Raw genomic sequence first — 17,803 nt, 5'->3', positions numbered from 1 at the left:
GGAACTCCATTTATAAGCTCACAAAAGATTTGAATGACCACTTTAACCAATAACCATAAACATGAAAAGAATTTTCAATCTTAGTCCACTTTAAAGAACAACTGACAGCTTTGAACAAAATTAAGCACATATTTAACTTCTGTCTCATTCAAGAGAAAAATACTCATGAAGAAGCCTGTGTGAAAATAATCACATCTGCTTTCCGCATAACTACTCTAAACTAAAAATGATCAGAAGCCCTTTAGCTGTTAAGTGGATTAATGAACTAGTGTAATACAAAAACTCAGAAATTAAAAGATGAAGTACTGGGCCAAGCATGGTGGGCTCACTTTTAACCCCAACACTCTGGAGGCAGAGGTGGTCAGATACTTGTGAATTGAAGGATAGCCTGGTCCACATAGTGAGTTCCAAGCTAGCCAGAGCTACACAATGTGACTCTGTCCAAAATAAAAGTACTGATGATTTACATATCCATCACGATGACAAAAGCCTGAGTGAAGATGTCACTTGTGGACATTCTAGGAAAAGCTGAACAGTGTGGTTAGAGAACAGATGAGTCGGCTCAGACTAAGGGGGTTTGGCTCCTTGAGACAGTGCATGGTAACAGAGTTGCTCTGCTTCTTCATAGCAGTGGTGTTTGCAAGATCTGTGCACTTGTTAGCTCTTCATTGTGTTTGAATGTGAATGTACAGACACCCTGTGCAGAAGCCATAGGTTTCTCTCTGAATGCTCTTCAGTTTTAGGGTGCGTATCTTTGAATTGGCTAAAATGTCCTTCTTTTGGTTTCTTGAGACAGGGTTTCTCTTTGTGTATCCCTGGCTGTCCTGGAACTCACTCTGTAGACCAGGCTGGCCTCAAACTCATGGAGACCTGCCTGCCTCTGCCTCCCAAGTGCTGGGATTAAAGGCGTGTGCCACTACTGCCTGGCTTAAAATGCTGTCTTTTAAAATATTTTCCTTTTTTAGAAGTGTTGAGATGAAGCAGGGTCTCACATGTAGCCCACATTGACCTCGAACTTACTAGGTTGATGGCCGTCCTGCCTTTACCCTCCCAGGTGCTGGGATTGCAAGTGGGCTACCATGCCTCATATTTTAGATACTTTCCCTCCAGTATCAAGTAAACCGTATAACAGTATAAGCCTTAAATTTTCCTCGTTTCCCCCCTTAGGCGTCGAAGTGCCATCGAAAGACTCGTTGCCAAAGAAAAGGCCCATTTATGAAGATAAAAAGAAGAAGAAAATACCACAACAGCCAGAAAATAAAGAAGGTTTGTTTATGAAGTAGCCTTTGGTTTAGAAAGGTTACACCTGTCTTTTTCTCACAACTTTCAACAGAAAGTATCTTTCTACAAGCATCCATGTATGTGGGATGTTGAGGACTGAGCCCAGGGTCTTTCTGAGCCAAAGGGGTTCTATTATTTGGCTACATCCCCAGCCCCCAGCACTGCATTTTTCTACCCATTGTTTCTTACCATTTTAATCATTCTCACTTGATTCAAATGAGAGGCAAAAGAGAAAGTACTTGGGTTGTTAAAGAATGCTCAGTAGCTAAGATTGCTTGCTGCTCAATCATGAGGCCCAGACTTAGGATCCTAGCACCCAGGTAACAAGCTGGGCATCCCACCAGTGAGAACTCCACTCTCAGGGATCCAATGCCTTTTCTGGCCTACACACAGGTGTGCACATATATTCACACACGTAAGATAAACCTTCAAAAAATACTTCAGATTGAAATATCTGCATCTTATATGAATAATGTTACGTCTGAAAAACAAAAATATAAATTATTTTTCTTCTTGCCCTGTGATTTTATATTCTGCTTGGGCAGAAACTTTGATTTCCTGTGTAAGTGGTATCAAATGTTTCCCAGACTTAGAAAGACTCGTGTTCTTACATCAAGAATTCTTATACTGTGCCGAATAGGATATTTGAAGAAAAATTGCAGACTGTAAAATGTGACTAATACACTTTCTGCTCCTTTTTAGTATCTGAAACTTTGGAAATAAGTGCTGCTGTGGAAGTTGTGGAGCATGGAATACCAGAAAAAGAAGAGACACCCACTTCTGTTGAACCAGGCCAGTAACATCAGGTTTTCATTAGTTCCTATTACATAGTGTTCATGACTCAATAAGCTACCATCATTAAGTAATTTGGAGCCAAATAAATTACTAGCTTAGATGGTTTTCTTCATTCATTTCTTTAGCCCATCTCTCTTCATTTCCACTTTGAGAAAATATCCCAGCTATACTTGAATCAGTTTTGTTTCTCTTTAGTAGTGTTAGTAAAATGTCTGTTGGAGACACTGAAGGGTTTTGGAATGCCTTTTTTTTAAAAAAATGGGTCAAAAATCTCTAAGCCTGAAGTTTTTACCTTATGGTATGAAAGCAAATTGGGAACATCTTTAGTTACAACACTGTAAGAACCATAAAACATATATTTTGAAACCTTAGAGGTTAGCTCCTATTTACTAATCCATATATGTTCAGCTTATTAATTTGTGTGTGTATGTGTGTGTGTGTTTATACATATACCTTGCAAGCATTGGCAAAAATTTTTGACTTTTTTCTTTATTAGTTAAACGTTGTTCTAAAAGATAAGTCTGATAAGAGCAAAATAAAAATCCTGTGTCTAATGCATGAGTTGAAAGTTTTAAAAGAACTGAGTTCATTCATACATCATTTTAAAATCTAAACATTTTGTTGCTTAGGTTTCCAATTTAGTTTATTTGAATATAAAATCTGGTTTATACTTAATTTATGGCATGCTAGGTATAGTGAAAAGAAAATTCCAAAGAAAACAGCTACATAAACATTTTTTTCATAATTGAAGCAAGTTTTTTTTATCTGTCCAAGCATAATTCAGCACTTCTGAAAGCAGCCTCTTACCCTCCAGTGCTTTCTTGTTGTAAATAGCAACTTGTACTTACAGAGGAAGAAGAAGAAGAAACTGAGGATGCTGGGTTAGATGACTGGGAAGCTATGGCCAGTGATGAAGAGAGAGAACAAGGTAACCGTGAGTAAATATTGATAAATCCACTGATCATATATCACGTGTGTTCCTGAATCCAAAGGAATGTGTTTTCAGAAGGTCATCTTTAAGGTGATAGCTGCCTAGAATACATTTATCTAGACAGTGTGGGGTGAGTAGCTTTTCTAAAGCTCACCTACACAAAGCCTAGCAGCATAAGGCAAAGATTGGCGCAGTTCCGCTCACTGTGAATAAAATGTAAATGTTCACCTTTTGGTCATTACACTTGAATTTTATGACTAAAACACCTTACTTTGAATTTAATTTCTTACAGTTTTCTTTCCTATATTCTTGAGAATGTTTGGCTCTTTGATTTTTGAGAACCCTCCTCCTTTTTTTTTATTCTAACATTTTTAGTAAACCAAGGGTTTCACCAAATTCATAAGTTTTTGATGTTAATATTTTCTAGTTTGCAGTTTTAATTTATTTAGTGTGTTTTTTAGCCTACAGAATTTGGTGACCAGGGGATACCTATGATTCTGTGTGTGTCTATGTCTGTGTGTGTGTGTGGCATTGAACCCAGGGCTTTGCATTCACTAGGCAGGAGTTCTCCACTGAGTTATTTCTCAGTGATTCTTTGGTTCTCTCTCAAGAAGTATGGTGACTTTTGCCTTACAAGCCAGTGTATCCTCAGATAATTTTGTTTTCAAATGTGATTAGAAACTGGTTTGTAGAAGCTGTCTTGGTTTTTGTATTGAGACCAAGTGTGGTGATTATTTTGTTCAAGACTTTATTATTCTGAGAGTTTGTGTGTTTACATGTGAGCACACATAGGTATACACATTCTCTTACTAGCCCATGTATTGAAAAGGTCTTCCACTGTGATTATAGATTGTCTGTTTTCAGCGTTCTATTAATTTTTGCTTTACATATTTTGATTCTGTGATATCAGGTGAATACAGTCTTAGATCTTTCTGATGAATTGGGCCTTCTATTATACTTCTCTTTTTCAAGTAGTGGCTATTATCATATTAAGTATCTCATATTCTTCTAAACTACCCTTGACTTCCATGAATGTTTTCTGTCTGTAGTACTCTCCTTATACCTGTAAATGGCTTTGCCTCAGTGTATTATTGCTGACACAATAAAGCATCGATTGTGTGACTTATCAAAGATAGAGATGTGTTTCCTAAACTTGGAATCCAAGATCAAGCTACTGACACTGGTGGGTGGCAGGTGAGGAGGACTCCTCTCTGTTCCAGGGAGACGTTTTATTGCTGACCCCTTCAGAGGGAAGGAACAGTATTCTCACTTGGTGGGAAGGATTGAACGGAGAGTTGAGTAAACTCTTTGCAAAGACTCCTTGAAGCATTAATCACCTCAGGAGTACAAATCACTAATGACTTAGCTTCCCTGAGGCCCTATATATATCTTTGGTTTGTTTTTTGAGATGGGGTTTCTGTAATAGCTCTGGCTGTCATGGAACTTGCTTTGTAGACCAGACTGACCTTGAACTCACAGAGATCCTCCTGCCTCTGCCTCCAGAGTGCTGGGACTAAAGGTGTGCACCCCTACATCTTTTTTTTTTTTTTTTTTTTTTGGTTTTTCGAGACAGGGTTTCTCTGTGTAGCTTTGCGCCTCTCCTGGAACTCACTTGGTAGCCCAGGCTGGCCTCGAACTCACAGAGATCTGCCTGGCTCTGCCTCCCGAGTGCTGGGATTAAAGGCTTGCGCCACCACCGCCTGGCCCGCACCCCTACATCTTAATAGCACCATGGTAGAGGGGACTCTGCCATGCACTCTAACCCTAGCAAGCAGTTTGTCAGTCAGTCCACTTGGAGGACTCGCGCAGTGCCTCAGCACCCAATTTAATTAATGAAGTACATTCTCTTTTAAGCTCGTAAGTCTATTGTGATTTTTTTTCTGTTTTTCCCTTTTATAACCATCTTTTGTTTGTTGGATTGTGTTATTCTTATTAGTTGCATTCCCTAACCCCCTTGGTTTTCTTATTTCTGTTTTACACAGTTTCTGAGATAGGCTCTCCTTATCCAGCACAGCCGTCCTAGAACTTGCTGTGAGCCAAGGTCTTTCCGCCTCTACTCAAGTGATAGGATTTTCGTTTTATTTTTTTTAAGACTGGATCTCACTAAGTTCCTAGTCTGGCCTCAGATGTGTGATCTTCCTGCCTCAGCCTCTGAATGCTGGCTGAAATTATAGGAATGTGCCACCCTGACCAGATTAATTTTTAAAAGGATGCTATTAGAGATTTTTAACTTGCACATTTCAACTAAACAGTACTTAGTACCACCACCTTTCCAGACAACTTTGGAGTACTTGAACGTTTATCCAACTACCAATTTGTATACCATTGCTTTTTTTTTTCTTTCAAATTCTGTTTTTTTCACCTCCATTGCTTGTTCTTCCTCCTTTTTCATACAGTAATTATTTCTCTGGACATAGAAAATTTTAACATTCTTTGCTTCATTTTTCTTTCGGCTTCAATCTTAATTTTATATCTTTTTTCTTATTTGACACAGTGTCTCAGTATCTCTGGTTTGTCTTGAGCTATAAATACTTGAGGCCCTGTGTCAAAAGAGGAGGAAAAATGGCATCATTATTTTTGGAGAATTTCAGATTTGGGGATTTTTTTAAATTAAAGGTTGTCAGTCTGCACACCAGCATTTTTAATAACAAATGCATGGACTCATTTCATTTTAGATGATGATACAGTCTGTTTATTTCTCATCTACTGTTACTTCTAGGGTATACGCTACAGGATTTTTATGACACAGTAACAGTATTATAACGCAGTGATTGCTCACTCATACCTTCCTCTCCCTCTCTGCTCTAGTCTTCGTAGGCCTGGACTCCTAATGTCTGGCTGTTAGCGCTGAGGCAGCTTCAGATTTAACTGCTGCTTCCAGAATCATCAAAGGAGCACCCCAAGGGGAAAGCAGTGCTCAGCATTATCCTCAGTTGTCCATGTTGTCCCACCAGGAGTCCTGGCTAGTGATGACGCCTCGAGTCCTATGCCTGGTGGGAGTCTCCACAGGAACAGATAAATGTTTGGCATTTGTGACGTAGGAAGTGAAGGCGACTGCTGTAATTAGTATATTTTAACAATTTTCCCTTACTTTGTAGTCTCTGTTCTTTTGATATAAATCTATGATGCTAGCTTTCATTTATTTTAAAATCAATTTATTTTCCTCAAAGAAGGAAACACGATTCACATAGAAGTACAAGAAAAACCTGAAGAGGAGGAGGAGGAGGAGGAGGAAGAGGAGGAGGAAGAGGAGGAAGAGAGTGAAGATGAGGAAGAGGACGGAGAAAGTGAAGGCAGTGAAGGCAATGAGGAAGAAGAGAAGATGTCAGATGAGAAAGACTCGGGGAAGGCGTTAGATAAAAAGCCAGGCAAAGAAGTGAGCTCAGACTCTGAGTATGACTCTGACGACGACCGAACTAAAGAAGAGCGGGCTTATGACAAAGCAAAGCGCAGAATCGAGGTATCTGTGTTCCTGTTGTCTTCGCTGTCTTCTTCCTCGGAGCTAAGGTCTGAGTCAGTGCTTCTAAGAAAGTAGTATTGCCAGGTGGTGGCTACACACACCTTTGATCCCAGCACTTGGGAAACAGAGGCAGGTGGATCTGTGAGGAGGCCAGCCTGGTCTACAGAGTGAGTTCCAGGACAGCCTGGGTTACAGAGAAACCCTGTCAAAAAAGTATTATGACCAGTGTCTCTCCAATTTTTGTAATGTTGGACCATGATGTGTTTTGACACTGGTCTAAACCAGGAACTGCCCCCTTCATCCCCCCCCCCTTTTTTTTTACATAAGTCAAGGTGGAGCATAAAGAAGACTTGAAGCTGTTTAATTTGTAATTCTGATTTTGTGTTTTTTTTTTTTAACCCCATTTCTAGAAACGACGACTTGAACATAGTAAAAATGTAAATACAGAAAAGTTAAGAGCCCCTATCATCTGTGTGCTTGGACATGTAGACACAGGGAAAACAAAAATTCTAGATAAGGTAAGAAAATGTGTGCATTAATATTATTTGAGAAATAAATAGTACCTTTGAAAAGCTTTAATATCACACAGCATGGCAGGTTCGTCAATCTGCCTCCATTTTCTTGTATTTCAAAGAAATTAGGAAATAGAAATTAGTAAAAGAAAATGGATTATAGATCTATTTACAAGTTGTCCAAATGGAATCATGGAGCAAAAAGTGGGGTCTGCTTTTGAAACATTGGCAAAATGTCCCAGGGGTTTTGTATGATGCTATTATTCCCACCTTTTCTATCCTTGAAGACTTCTTGTCCCTAGCCTCTTCTTTTGGTAGGTGTAGTGTGGGATGAAGCCTTTTGTCCTTTTCCTAGCAGGGCCAGTGTACACAGTGAGTTTGTAAATAAGTAAAGGGGGCAGCTTGATAGTTGGAGGGAGGAGCACAAGAGTCTCTCTTCTCAGAGCTTTAGTCCGGGGTCACTGTAATGCAGGCACTCCGTGTACAATGAGTTGTCGATTTCTTAGTGATTGTGCTTTTACCTTCTTCCATGCCAAATGACCAATCTCAGTTTGCTTTCTTCTCATAGCTCCGTCACACACATGTCCAAGATGGTGAAGCAGGTGGTATTACACAGCAGATTGGTGCCACAAATGTTCCTCTTGAAGCTATTAATGAACAAACTAAGATGATTAAAAATGTAAGTTATATTATGTTACTTGTTTTGTTGACATAAACGGTTCTCACCTCAAATTTATTTTGAAACCAGTTATTAGTGAGCATGGCTCAGGAACAAACTCACAGGAACCAACATGGTAGCAATATTAGGAAGTTTTTATGGTACTAGAACAAGGGTGTAAGTCAATATGCTTTTCAGATATGGTGGTGGACATACCAGGTATGAGAATCTTCTCCTTTAAAGCCTCAGTTCCTTTCTGATGGCATTCAGAGCTTTGGGTAGATTCCCAAAGGCTAGTCAGGAGGATGTTCAGACCCTTCTGTCTCCGTTTGGAATTAACATCTTTGTTTTGCTCTAGATCCCATGCCATTTTCCCCTTTCTCAAGGCTTTCATTGTTCTGAAGTTACTTCCTTCCTTATTTTACTACCGTTACCCAGGATCTTCATATTTAAAAACTCATCTCAGGTTTGGGGCCTAAGAAGGAGCTGCTGAGGTAGACTATCTTTTTTTTTTTGTTTTGTTTCGTTTTTTTTTTTATTGTTTTTTGTTTTTCAAGACAGGGTTTCTCTGTGTAGTTTTGGTGCCTCTCCTGGATCTCGATCTGTAGACCAGGCTGGCCTCGAACTCACAGAGTTCACCTGGCTCTGCCTCCTGAGTGCTGGGATTAAAGGTGTGCACCACTACACTTGGGAATATTATTAAAATACATTTTTTTTACATCACTCTCGTACTTTAGATTTGCTTAAAATTAGACCAGATATATTTTTATGTTTTTATTTATTGTGTGTCTGTATGCAGGTGAGCACATGCCAACTTTGAGGAGTTGACTCTCCTGAGATCTGGTGATCAGACTCAGTAGTTCATCAGGCCTGTGCTGCAGATATCTCTTACCACTGAACCATCCAGCCCCCCAGATCATTCTGTAGATACTAAGTCAGTTTTTATAGATGATGTTGATGACTGTTCCACTCTGCATGTATGTATATCTGTATTTGTGTGAGTGCCCCGTAGGAGGCTAAGAGTAGGTATTGGATCCTCTGGAGCTGGTGTTAACAGATGGTTTTGAATTGCTTGATGTGGCTGCTAGGAATCAAACTTGGATTTTCTGTAAGATAGCAAGTACATCTCCAGCCCCTACAAAACTTATTTTGATATTAAAGAGAATATTAACCATTGTGCTGTTTGACTGTTTTAAGGTCATTCATTTGGACACAGGAAGTAATGATGTTTTCAAGGTTGGGTAAATGTAATGAAGCTTCGTTTTTTTCACTGGCCTTAAACTGCATCTTTCTCTACTATTTTTAGTTTGACAGAGAGAGTGTCCGCATTCCAGGAATGCTGATTATTGATACTCCTGGACATGAGTCTTTCAGGTAAGACCAGTCTATTGTCATCAAGGAAACTACTTACCTCAGCCTAATCATTAGGATTTAGTTAGTGACTTTGAATAGTTCTTCTAGATCTGTAGTGTCATAATCTTTTAATCATCTTTGGTTTTTAATGTTTCTCATGTGTTTTCTTGTTTTTGTTTTTTTGTTGTTGTTGTTGTTGTTGTTTTGCTTTCTTGGTTTTTATAGAAGAAAGTTTTTTACAATTGGAAAGAACATCCCTACTATGGAAGGCAGAGCAGTTCTTCATGAATTCCTACAGACCCATTACAAAAGAATATTGTTTTTATTTCACTACATTATTGCTTGCATGCATGCATGCACGCACATACACAACTTTTGACATGAACTTACCCCGGTAGACTCAGTTTTTGTATCTGCCAGATGAGTGTTTGGTAAGTTAAGAGAAGATGGAACTCCTCCTTAAAGCATTCATGGCTGATCTCCCTCTTTTGTGTGCTCCACATCTCCAGGATAAGCAATTAAGCTTCCAGAATAGCTGAGGAAGATTGCGTTCATGCCAGCTACATCCAGACTCTATTCTTCTTGTCACCCCTCAACAGTGTGCTCTTCACTGTTCACAGAGCACTCAAACTGTGCTGGCTGGTGTTCCAGTTGAGTCTCCTCCTCTGAGGAGCCTGGCAGTGGACCTGATTCACATTCCCAGGCACTTTCCAGTTAAACATTCTAAAAGTCTGAAATTCAAAATGCCCCCAATTTGAAACTTTACAGTAAGCATAATACCTGTTCTTAGAAGGTTTTGGGTTTTGTATTTTTTTCATGAGAGACGGCTGTTCTGTGTGTGTAACCTAGAGGTGACACTGTGTGTATATGAGAGGATTGTATGGTTTATATTGCAAATACGATGCCATTTTATGAGACCAGATCATTGTGAATTTGGTATCTGTGAGATGGTCACCACCAGTCAGTCCCTGCAGATCCAGAGACTGCTTGTTTCTCCTGTTTGTTTAGGCTTTACAAAGAAAGGAAACATTGAAATTTACAAGAAATACTGAGAAGATTTCCACTCACATGGTTTTTTCTTCCCTGACAGTAACCTGAGAAACAGAGGAAGCTCTCTTTGTGACATTGCTATTTTAGTTGTTGACATTATGCATGGTTTAGAGCCGCAGACAATTGAATCTATCAACCTTCTCAAATCTAAAAAATGTCCCTTCATTGTCGCACTTAATAAGGTAAGTCATCATTTGAAAATATTGTTTTCTAAGACTTATTTTATTTATTTATTTATTTATTTATTTTGGTTTTTCGAGACAGGGTTTCTCTGTGTAGTTTTGCGCCTTTCCTGGAACTCACTCTGTAGAGCAGGCTGGCCTCGAACTCACAGAGATCCGCCTGGCTCTGCCTCCCGAGTGCTGGGATTAAAGGTGTGCGCCACCACCGCCTGGCATTGTATGCATGTTTTTATGTTTCTTACTTTTCAGACTTTTTCCTTTTTAGGATTTTATCAGTGTGATTACATAGTAGCTTAGTTTTTTTTTTTATCATACTTGAGTTTTCTTGAATTTATTATGTTAAATGTATAGTCTCCATCTAATCTTTATAATTTTGGTGATTATCCAGCTATTCTCTACTAAATTTTCTTGTTCTGTTTCTTTAGCTATTTGGTATAATTCTAGTACAATCCTGGTATTCCAGCTACTTTTCTCAATCTTGTCAATGGCAAGCCAGCTAAAGTGGTGGAGTGTTTCTCCCCTCCCCTATCCCCCATCGTATTTTCCTTTGTGCTTAAGTTTTGCTAGTTTTTAATGCTCTGTCTTCAAGATCACTAATCTTTTTTTTTTTTTTTTTTCTGGTAAGATTGGGTTTTAAGTTCATCCTGTGGCTTTCTCTTCAGCTCTACAAATATTAGGCTCCTCTCTCTCTCTCTCTCTCTCTCTCTCTCTCTCTCTCTCTCTCTCTCTCTCTCTCTGCCTTTTTCAAGGTTAGAACTTTATGTTGAGTTTATTTTTTAAAATTATTTTAAAGATCTCAAGCAGTAATAGGTCTTTTCTTCCTAACTGGGTTTTCTCTTAGTAACAGATAAATCTGCCTCTTTACATTGTCAGCATAGGCTAAGCCACACATTGTCATTGTTTGGTGATTAATTCTCTCTTATTCTCACCACTCATGGGGGAAGATACAGTTTATAAAAAAAATTAATATCTTTACATTGATGCATAATTTCTTAGATTTATGGTTCAGTACATTTTGACACATTTGCAATTAGCACTTCAGTCACATGAAACATCCCACAGGTTAACAACTGAGGGAAAATAAATTCTCTTAATATTAATTAATCAGGCTTATTCCTAGTTTGAGCAATAAAGCAATTGTTATGTAATCTTCCTGACAGTGGCTTGCTATAATTAGTCCTATCTGCTGATTTACCAACTCATTTTGAACTTTGAAAACAGTACATGTTAATGTTCACAGGATAATTCTAGGACCTTCCATTTTGCAAAGAACAGTTTTCCATGAACTCACTGGAGGCTAAAGTGGACAACATATCACCTCAGCAGTTTCTCATTCAAGAGGTTCAGTTGCAGCCTCTAAAGGGGTCTTTTGTACAATAAAATGTCTGAGTACTTTACACTGTGTGTGTGTGTGTGTGTGTGAGAGAGAGAGAGAGAGAGAGAGAGAGAGAGAGAGAGAGAGAGAGAGAGAGAGAGAGAGAGGAGAGGAGAAAGAGGAGGGAGGGAGGGAGAGAGAGAGACAGACAGACAGACAGATAGACAGACATTAGGAATTTTCTGGAGCTTACACCCTTTAATATTGTAGATTTTAAAGTGTTTCTGATAAATGTTTCCAGATTGACAGGTTGTATGACTGGAAGAAGAGCCCTGATTCGGATGTGGCTGTTACTTTAAAAAAGCAGAAGAAGAATACGAAGGATGAATTTGAGGAGCGTGCAAAGGCCATTATTGTAGAGTTTGCACAGCAGGTAGGAGAATTTCTTTCTGAAGAACCTATCAGAATTTTTTGTTGTTGTTGTTTTATCTATTTAGTGAGGTCGCCATTTTCATTAATACAGATCTGTTCTCCTATCAGCTGGATATTTTTTTTGTTCTTCCATTTTGCTGTTTTGTTGATGTTGTTACTGCTGTTTTGGTTTCTTCTGAGATGGGGTTTTGCTGTTTCCAGGCTGATTAAAAACTCCAAGGTTCCTGACCTTCCTCTCCTCTGCCTTCTGTATAACTGGGTAGTGAGTGTATAATGTTGTGCTCACTTCCTTTTTAACATCAGAAATATTTCAACTGCACTGGCTATACGATTATTTCTAGATTGTGTTTGTTCAGGGTTTTTGGGTGGTTTTTAGTGCTGGGCACTTAGCACCAACCTAGAGTACCTCAACTCTCTGGGTCGTTGTGGAGTTTCAGAATAATCAGTCATTGGTTCCTCTGCCTTCTGTTTAGCCATCCTCTCCTGTGTGCCACTTCTCACACTGTTTTTGGACTGATTTTTGCTTCTAGGGTTTGAATGCTGCTTTGTTTTATGAGAATAAAGATCCCCGTACTTTTGTGTCCTTGGTACCTACCTCTGCACATACTGGTGATGGCATGGGAAGTCTCATCTACCTTCTTGTGGAGTTAACTCAAACCATGTTGAGCAAGAGGCTTGCACACTGTGAAGAGCTGAGAGCCCAAGTCATGGAGGTAATCATCAGGCTTCCTTCCTTGCCCTATACCCCTTTAATAGTTCCTTGGGTAGTGGATATGTGCACTATCATGTATGTTTTGTTTCCTTTGAAAACATGTCTGTTAGGTTAAAGCTCTCCCAGGAATGGGCACCACAATAGATGTTATATTGATCAATGGACGTTTGAAGGAAGGGGATACAATCATTGTCCCTGGAGTAGAAGGGCCCATTGTCACTCAGATTCGAGGCCTCCTTTTACCTCCTCCTATGAAGGAATTACGTGTGAAGGTAAGCCAAGATGGTGAGAATGGACATGGGGACGTCACAGTGGTTGTTTATGCTGATGCCGTTCTCTCTGAGGGCAGTTTGGCTTAATACAGCACACATTTGTCCCTGTCCTTGTTTTATTACAGAAGTGTACATGGGTGACAGGATCTGTTTATCAGACTAGGACTTTCCTAAGGATAGACAGCCTTGGGTGCTACATCAATAGTATGAATAACAGAATTTCAGGAGGCAACCAGATCAAATAGCATTGTTGGATCCAGAAGCTTGCTATGTGATTTTTCCTGATTGTAGCCTTGGCCTTTGTCCTAATAGTTAACCATAACAGTATGTTTCTAATAGTAAACCACAGCCTTGCTTTTTTTTTTATAGTATCAATTTCTGGGCTTGTCTTGCTAAAAATGTATCTGTGCATGGTATAAAAGTGGAGTCGTTCTTGCTCGCTCTTGCACCTGGCCCTTCTGACCTGAAAAATCATTTCAGATTGATTTTCCACTGAGTGACTTTGTTATGCTGTCCATTCTTCTGGGCGTGGACTGTGTGGCTTCCATGCTGTGCCATGGACTTCCTTTCTTTACCTTCTGCTGAGCTTGTGCCCGTTTTCCACAGGGTGTGTGGGCCCAGCTCACTGCTGCCTCAGCACGAGTGACAAGTCACACTTTTCATTGCAGCTCTTCACTCTTCCACATCTGTGCCTGCTTTGTGATACCATCACTTTCAAACTTTGAGTTCTGGTGCGATTGTTCATTGCTGTTGGATTACATTTACCTCTGTCAGTATAGACACTGCTTTGTGTTTATGAACTGTTTATCCCCTTCCCTTTCAAGGCCCTGCTTTTCACAGCTTTCATAGTCCAGAATAATTGTCTGTTTTTACTTTTTATGTGTAGCACTGTCTTTTATTTTGATTTGTCTTTTCTGTGTTATTTTGAGAAACAAATACTTAAGTTGAATCAATTGGTTATGTTGTAGGTGTTTCTTATAGAGAGTATGAGAACACTTCTCCTTCCAAGGTCACAAAATACAGTAGTGCTGCCACCATTCAGATAAATTCATTGAAAACTATTTTTGTCTCTAGAACCAGTATGAAAAGCATAAAGAAGTGGAAGCAGCTCAAGGAGTGAAGATTCTTGGGAAAGACCTTGAGAAAACACTTGCTGGTCTACCTCTCCTTGTGGCTTGCAAGGATGATGAAGTCCCAGTTCTCAAAGTAAGTTCATTGATTGTGATTTTTTTTTCTCCAATGCTATTTGGACTACCCATTTCCCCTCCCAGTGGCCTAGACTAACTTTGAATTCATGATCTTCCTGCTTCAGCCTTAACATCTATTTTTTATTCACTATATTTTTATTTTAATTATAATATAATTATAATTACATCCCTTTTCCCTTCCTTCCCTCCAGCTCCTCCTATGTAGTTCTCCCCCTTCATTCTCTCAAATTGATGGCCTCTGTTTTACACACACACACACACACACACACACACACACACACACACACACACACACACACCCTTCTGAATTCACTTAATGTTGCGTGCGTGCGTGCGTGCGTGCGTGCGTGCGTGCGTGCGTGTGTGTGTGTGTGTGAGAGAGAGAGTGTGTGATTTGTATTGCGTAACCAATTTGGGATTTGTCCGTGCCTTCTGTCAGCAGTCATTAGTTGTCTGTAGTTCATTGTCTAGGAGTAGGACCCCTGAGATTGCCCCTTTTCTTGTTATCAAGTCTATTGGTTATTAGGATTGTTCAGGTCTCATTTAGGCAGCCATACTGTTGAGCTATAATGGGTGTACCTTCCCTTTTATTTATAGGAGACGTAGTTTCACAGCAGACTTCCTGGTCCTCTGGCTCTTACAATCTTTCCACCCCCTCTTCCATGATGTTCCCACAGCTTGGGTGCAGAAGTTACGTATCTGTTGCAGCTGGGCTCCCCATGATCCATTGATCACTGAAGTATAACTGATTGTGCTTTTCTAATGGCTTCTGTTTGCTATAAAGAGAAGCTTCTTTGATGCAGGGTGAGAGCTACACTTACCTTTGACTATGAGGATAACCTTTAGAATGCTGTTTGGAATCATGTAGGGTAGTCAGCTAGGTTTCCAGTACCAAGCATGAGTTTCCTACTGTTGAGTGGGCCTTAAGTCCCCTAGACCGCTTTTGTTTACCACCAACATATGAATGCCATTATTGTAAACTTTTAGGGACATCTTGTTAGGCTGGTTATTGTTGTGGTTCATCAGCATCAGTGCTAGAAAGGACTTTTGGTTGCTTCCTCCCTTGGCATCTTGCATAGCACCTTGTGCTCTAATGGAAGCTAAATCTCAGGGAGGCTTTCTGGATAGACCCAGTGCGACCTTTCAAATCCTGTGTCTTAAGTGTGTGGCACCTTCAGCAATAGGGTCTCCCCTTAAGCCTCTGGGAGACAGCCAAGGGCAAAAGCAACAGCCTGTACTGTTTGGGGAGTCTCTGTACTGTCTTGACCAACAACTCATGCCTGGGACTCGAATTTCTGTTAGATAGTCCATTGCTCTTATGGAGAGCATTGTCAGCCCATGGGGCATAATTTCATTTGTGCACATATATACATATTCGTATGGTATTGTTGTTTAGGCAGCCATACTGTTGAGATAGCATGGATATAATAACTTCTCTGTTATACTGTTGAAGTATCAAGAGCATGACCTGATTCTACCAGTAAAGTGGCCTACAGTCCTGTAGGAGCGATAGTTTATTGATTAAAAGCACTTTACTCTTGCAGAGGACACAGGTTTGATTTTCAGCACTCATGTGATGGCTCACAACCATCTATAACTCTAGTTCCAGGATATCTGACACCTCTTCTGACCTCCATGGGCAGCAGGCATGCATGTGGTATACATACATGCATGCAGGCAAAGCATTCATACCCATAAATAACACCTAATTTTTTAAAAAGGTGTGTGTGTGTGTATACTTACATGGTATTGTAAATAATTTTAGGTCAATATAAAATATTCCTTAAGGCTTTATCAAACATCCTCTTGTTCTTTCCTCTGTATTGACCTCCCTCCCCTTTCCTTAATTACAGCCTTCTCCTCATATTACCCATATGCTGCTATTCTCTTTAACCTCTGAGTTTTGTTGTGTGTCAGTAGGACATATGTTAGGGATGCTCACTAAAATGGGTACCTTGTAAAGGATATCATCTTCTGTTCTTTTTCACAAAATTGGTTGCTTTCTAATTGTTTATACTATCATGAATTTGCATAAATTTCTATGCCTGATACTAAATGTGCATTTTATCCTAATAAAATATAAGCCAATGATCTGTGGTGCTCAGTTGTTAGTATGCTTGCACACATGAAGCCCTGGGTTGGATCTCAGCACTGCATAAAAACTGGCAGAGTGGTGCATTTTAATGACCCAGCACCTGGCAGGTGGAGGAAGTTAGATCAGAAGCTCACGCCTATCATTAGTTGCACCAGTAGTTCAAGGTGACCCTGGACTTCATAAAATCCTGTTTCAAAAATGGGGGGTGAGGAACAAAAGTTCTTTAAAAATAAAATGGGCTGAAGAGATGGCTCAGCAGTTAGGAGCATATTGACTGGATCTGAGAACCCATCTGGAAGCTCTAGGGGGATCCACTGCCTTTTGCCTTGAAGGGAACCAGCACTTACATGTATGTATCCACATACATGTGTACATACATTGTTTTCTTTTTTAAAGCAAATGTCAGTTTTTTTTGTTTCGTTTTGGTATGTTTATTTCATTTTTTTGTTATAAGTCTTACTATGTAGCTCAGGCTAGCCTCAGACTTCTTGTGCTGTCTAAGCTGGTCTTGAACTTGGAATTTTCTTGCTTCAGCCTTGTGTGCTGGGGATGTGCCACTGGCTGTTTTTAATTTATACATAGAACTTAAAGGGAATCTTAATTTGGTACCAGTAGTCATTTTAAAGCCTGTTTTTCTGATGGGAAGATCAGTTGGCCCATATTCAATGAAAAGTATGCTGTAGTCATAGTTTATTTGCTTGCCAAAGAGAAAATAAAGTTGTTGCGAGCACATAGCTGCTAGGTACACAGGCCTGTAGGCTACCTTTAATATATAGGTAGAATCAGGTCACATCATTAGAGAATACACCAGGCCTGCATATAGAGTGGATTTGTCTTTAGTGAGGTAATACAATACCATGTAAGTATACAGTTGAAACAGTTGAACTTTGGGGCTGCCACTCATCTGTGTGGTTCTGAAAAAAGATGACAGTCTTCCTGGCCATCTGCTTTCTTTATTAAGTGCTGTTGAGATTTAACATACTTCCTATTATAGTCAGCTTAAGGCTGAGGGATGAAATGGGTTAGGATAGGGCTAGGTTGTGGTCTTTCTTCTAGAACAGACTGCCATGCCTTAATACCATGTTTCAGATGATTCATTAACCAGAAGGAAACAGTTTAATTCTGGGCTGCTGAAGATAGATACATGCTTTGTCATGTTTGATTTCTTTTCAAGGATGAATTGATCCATGAGTTAAAGCAGACACTAAATGCTATCAAATTAGAAGAAAAAGGAGTTTATGTCCAGGCGTCTACACTGGGCTCTTTAGAAGCTCTTCTTGAATTTCTGAAAACATCAGAGGTGCCAGTAAGTAACTACCCAGCTTTGTAAGCATGTGGTAGTCATGCTGTGTTGTTACCATTACCTGCTGCATGCAGGTAAACCTGGAAACTCTCCTTTCACAGTATGCGGGAATTAACATTGGCCCAGTCCATAAGAAAGACGTTATGAAGGCTTCAGTGATGTTGGAACATGATCCGCAGTAAGTATTCTTGCTTCTGATTGTCTTCAGGGTGTTTGGTGTGACTTACTACTTCTCACTCACTGA

The 17,803-nt window shown here is 39.7% G+C and overlaps 1 protein-coding gene across 2 annotated transcripts in view; it reads left to right on the top strand.

Moving 5' to 3' along the window:
* The window catches only part of Eif5b (eukaryotic translation initiation factor 5B), a 51,766-nt gene that overhangs the window by 30,569 nt on the left and 3,394 nt on the right, over positions 1-17,803 (top strand). The window contains exons 7-20 of one of the 2 annotated variants that reach the window (XM_052745103.1): positions 1,168-1,266; positions 1,984-2,073; positions 2,927-3,004; positions 6,181-6,467; positions 6,878-6,985; positions 7,548-7,658; positions 8,944-9,011; positions 10,081-10,222; positions 11,839-11,970; positions 12,500-12,682; positions 12,792-12,953; positions 14,028-14,159; positions 17,431-17,562; positions 17,661-17,737. In XM_052745103.1, coding sequence (XP_052601063.1) covers positions 1,168-1,266; positions 1,984-2,073; positions 2,927-3,004; positions 6,181-6,467; positions 6,878-6,985; positions 7,548-7,658; positions 8,944-9,011; positions 10,081-10,222; positions 11,839-11,970; positions 12,500-12,682; positions 12,792-12,953; positions 14,028-14,159; positions 17,431-17,562; positions 17,661-17,737 — 1,801 coding nt within the window. Of the gene's footprint in view, positions 1-1,167; positions 1,267-1,983; positions 2,074-2,926; positions 3,005-6,177; positions 6,468-6,877; positions 6,986-7,547; positions 7,659-8,943; positions 9,012-10,080; positions 10,223-11,838; positions 11,971-12,499; positions 12,683-12,791; positions 12,954-14,027; positions 14,160-17,430; positions 17,563-17,660; positions 17,738-17,803 lie in introns of both variants that reach the window. The other variant, XM_052745102.1, reaches the window with a different exon arrangement.

This window comes from Peromyscus californicus, unplaced genomic scaffold, assembly GCF_007827085.1.
Source record: "Peromyscus californicus insignis strain IS unplaced genomic scaffold, ASM782708v3 Scaffold_19__1_contigs__length_69161282, whole genome shotgun sequence".
NCBI lineage: Eukaryota > Metazoa > Chordata > Mammalia > Rodentia > Cricetidae > Peromyscus > Peromyscus californicus.
This window is presented reverse-complemented; position numbering and strand designations above follow the sequence as displayed.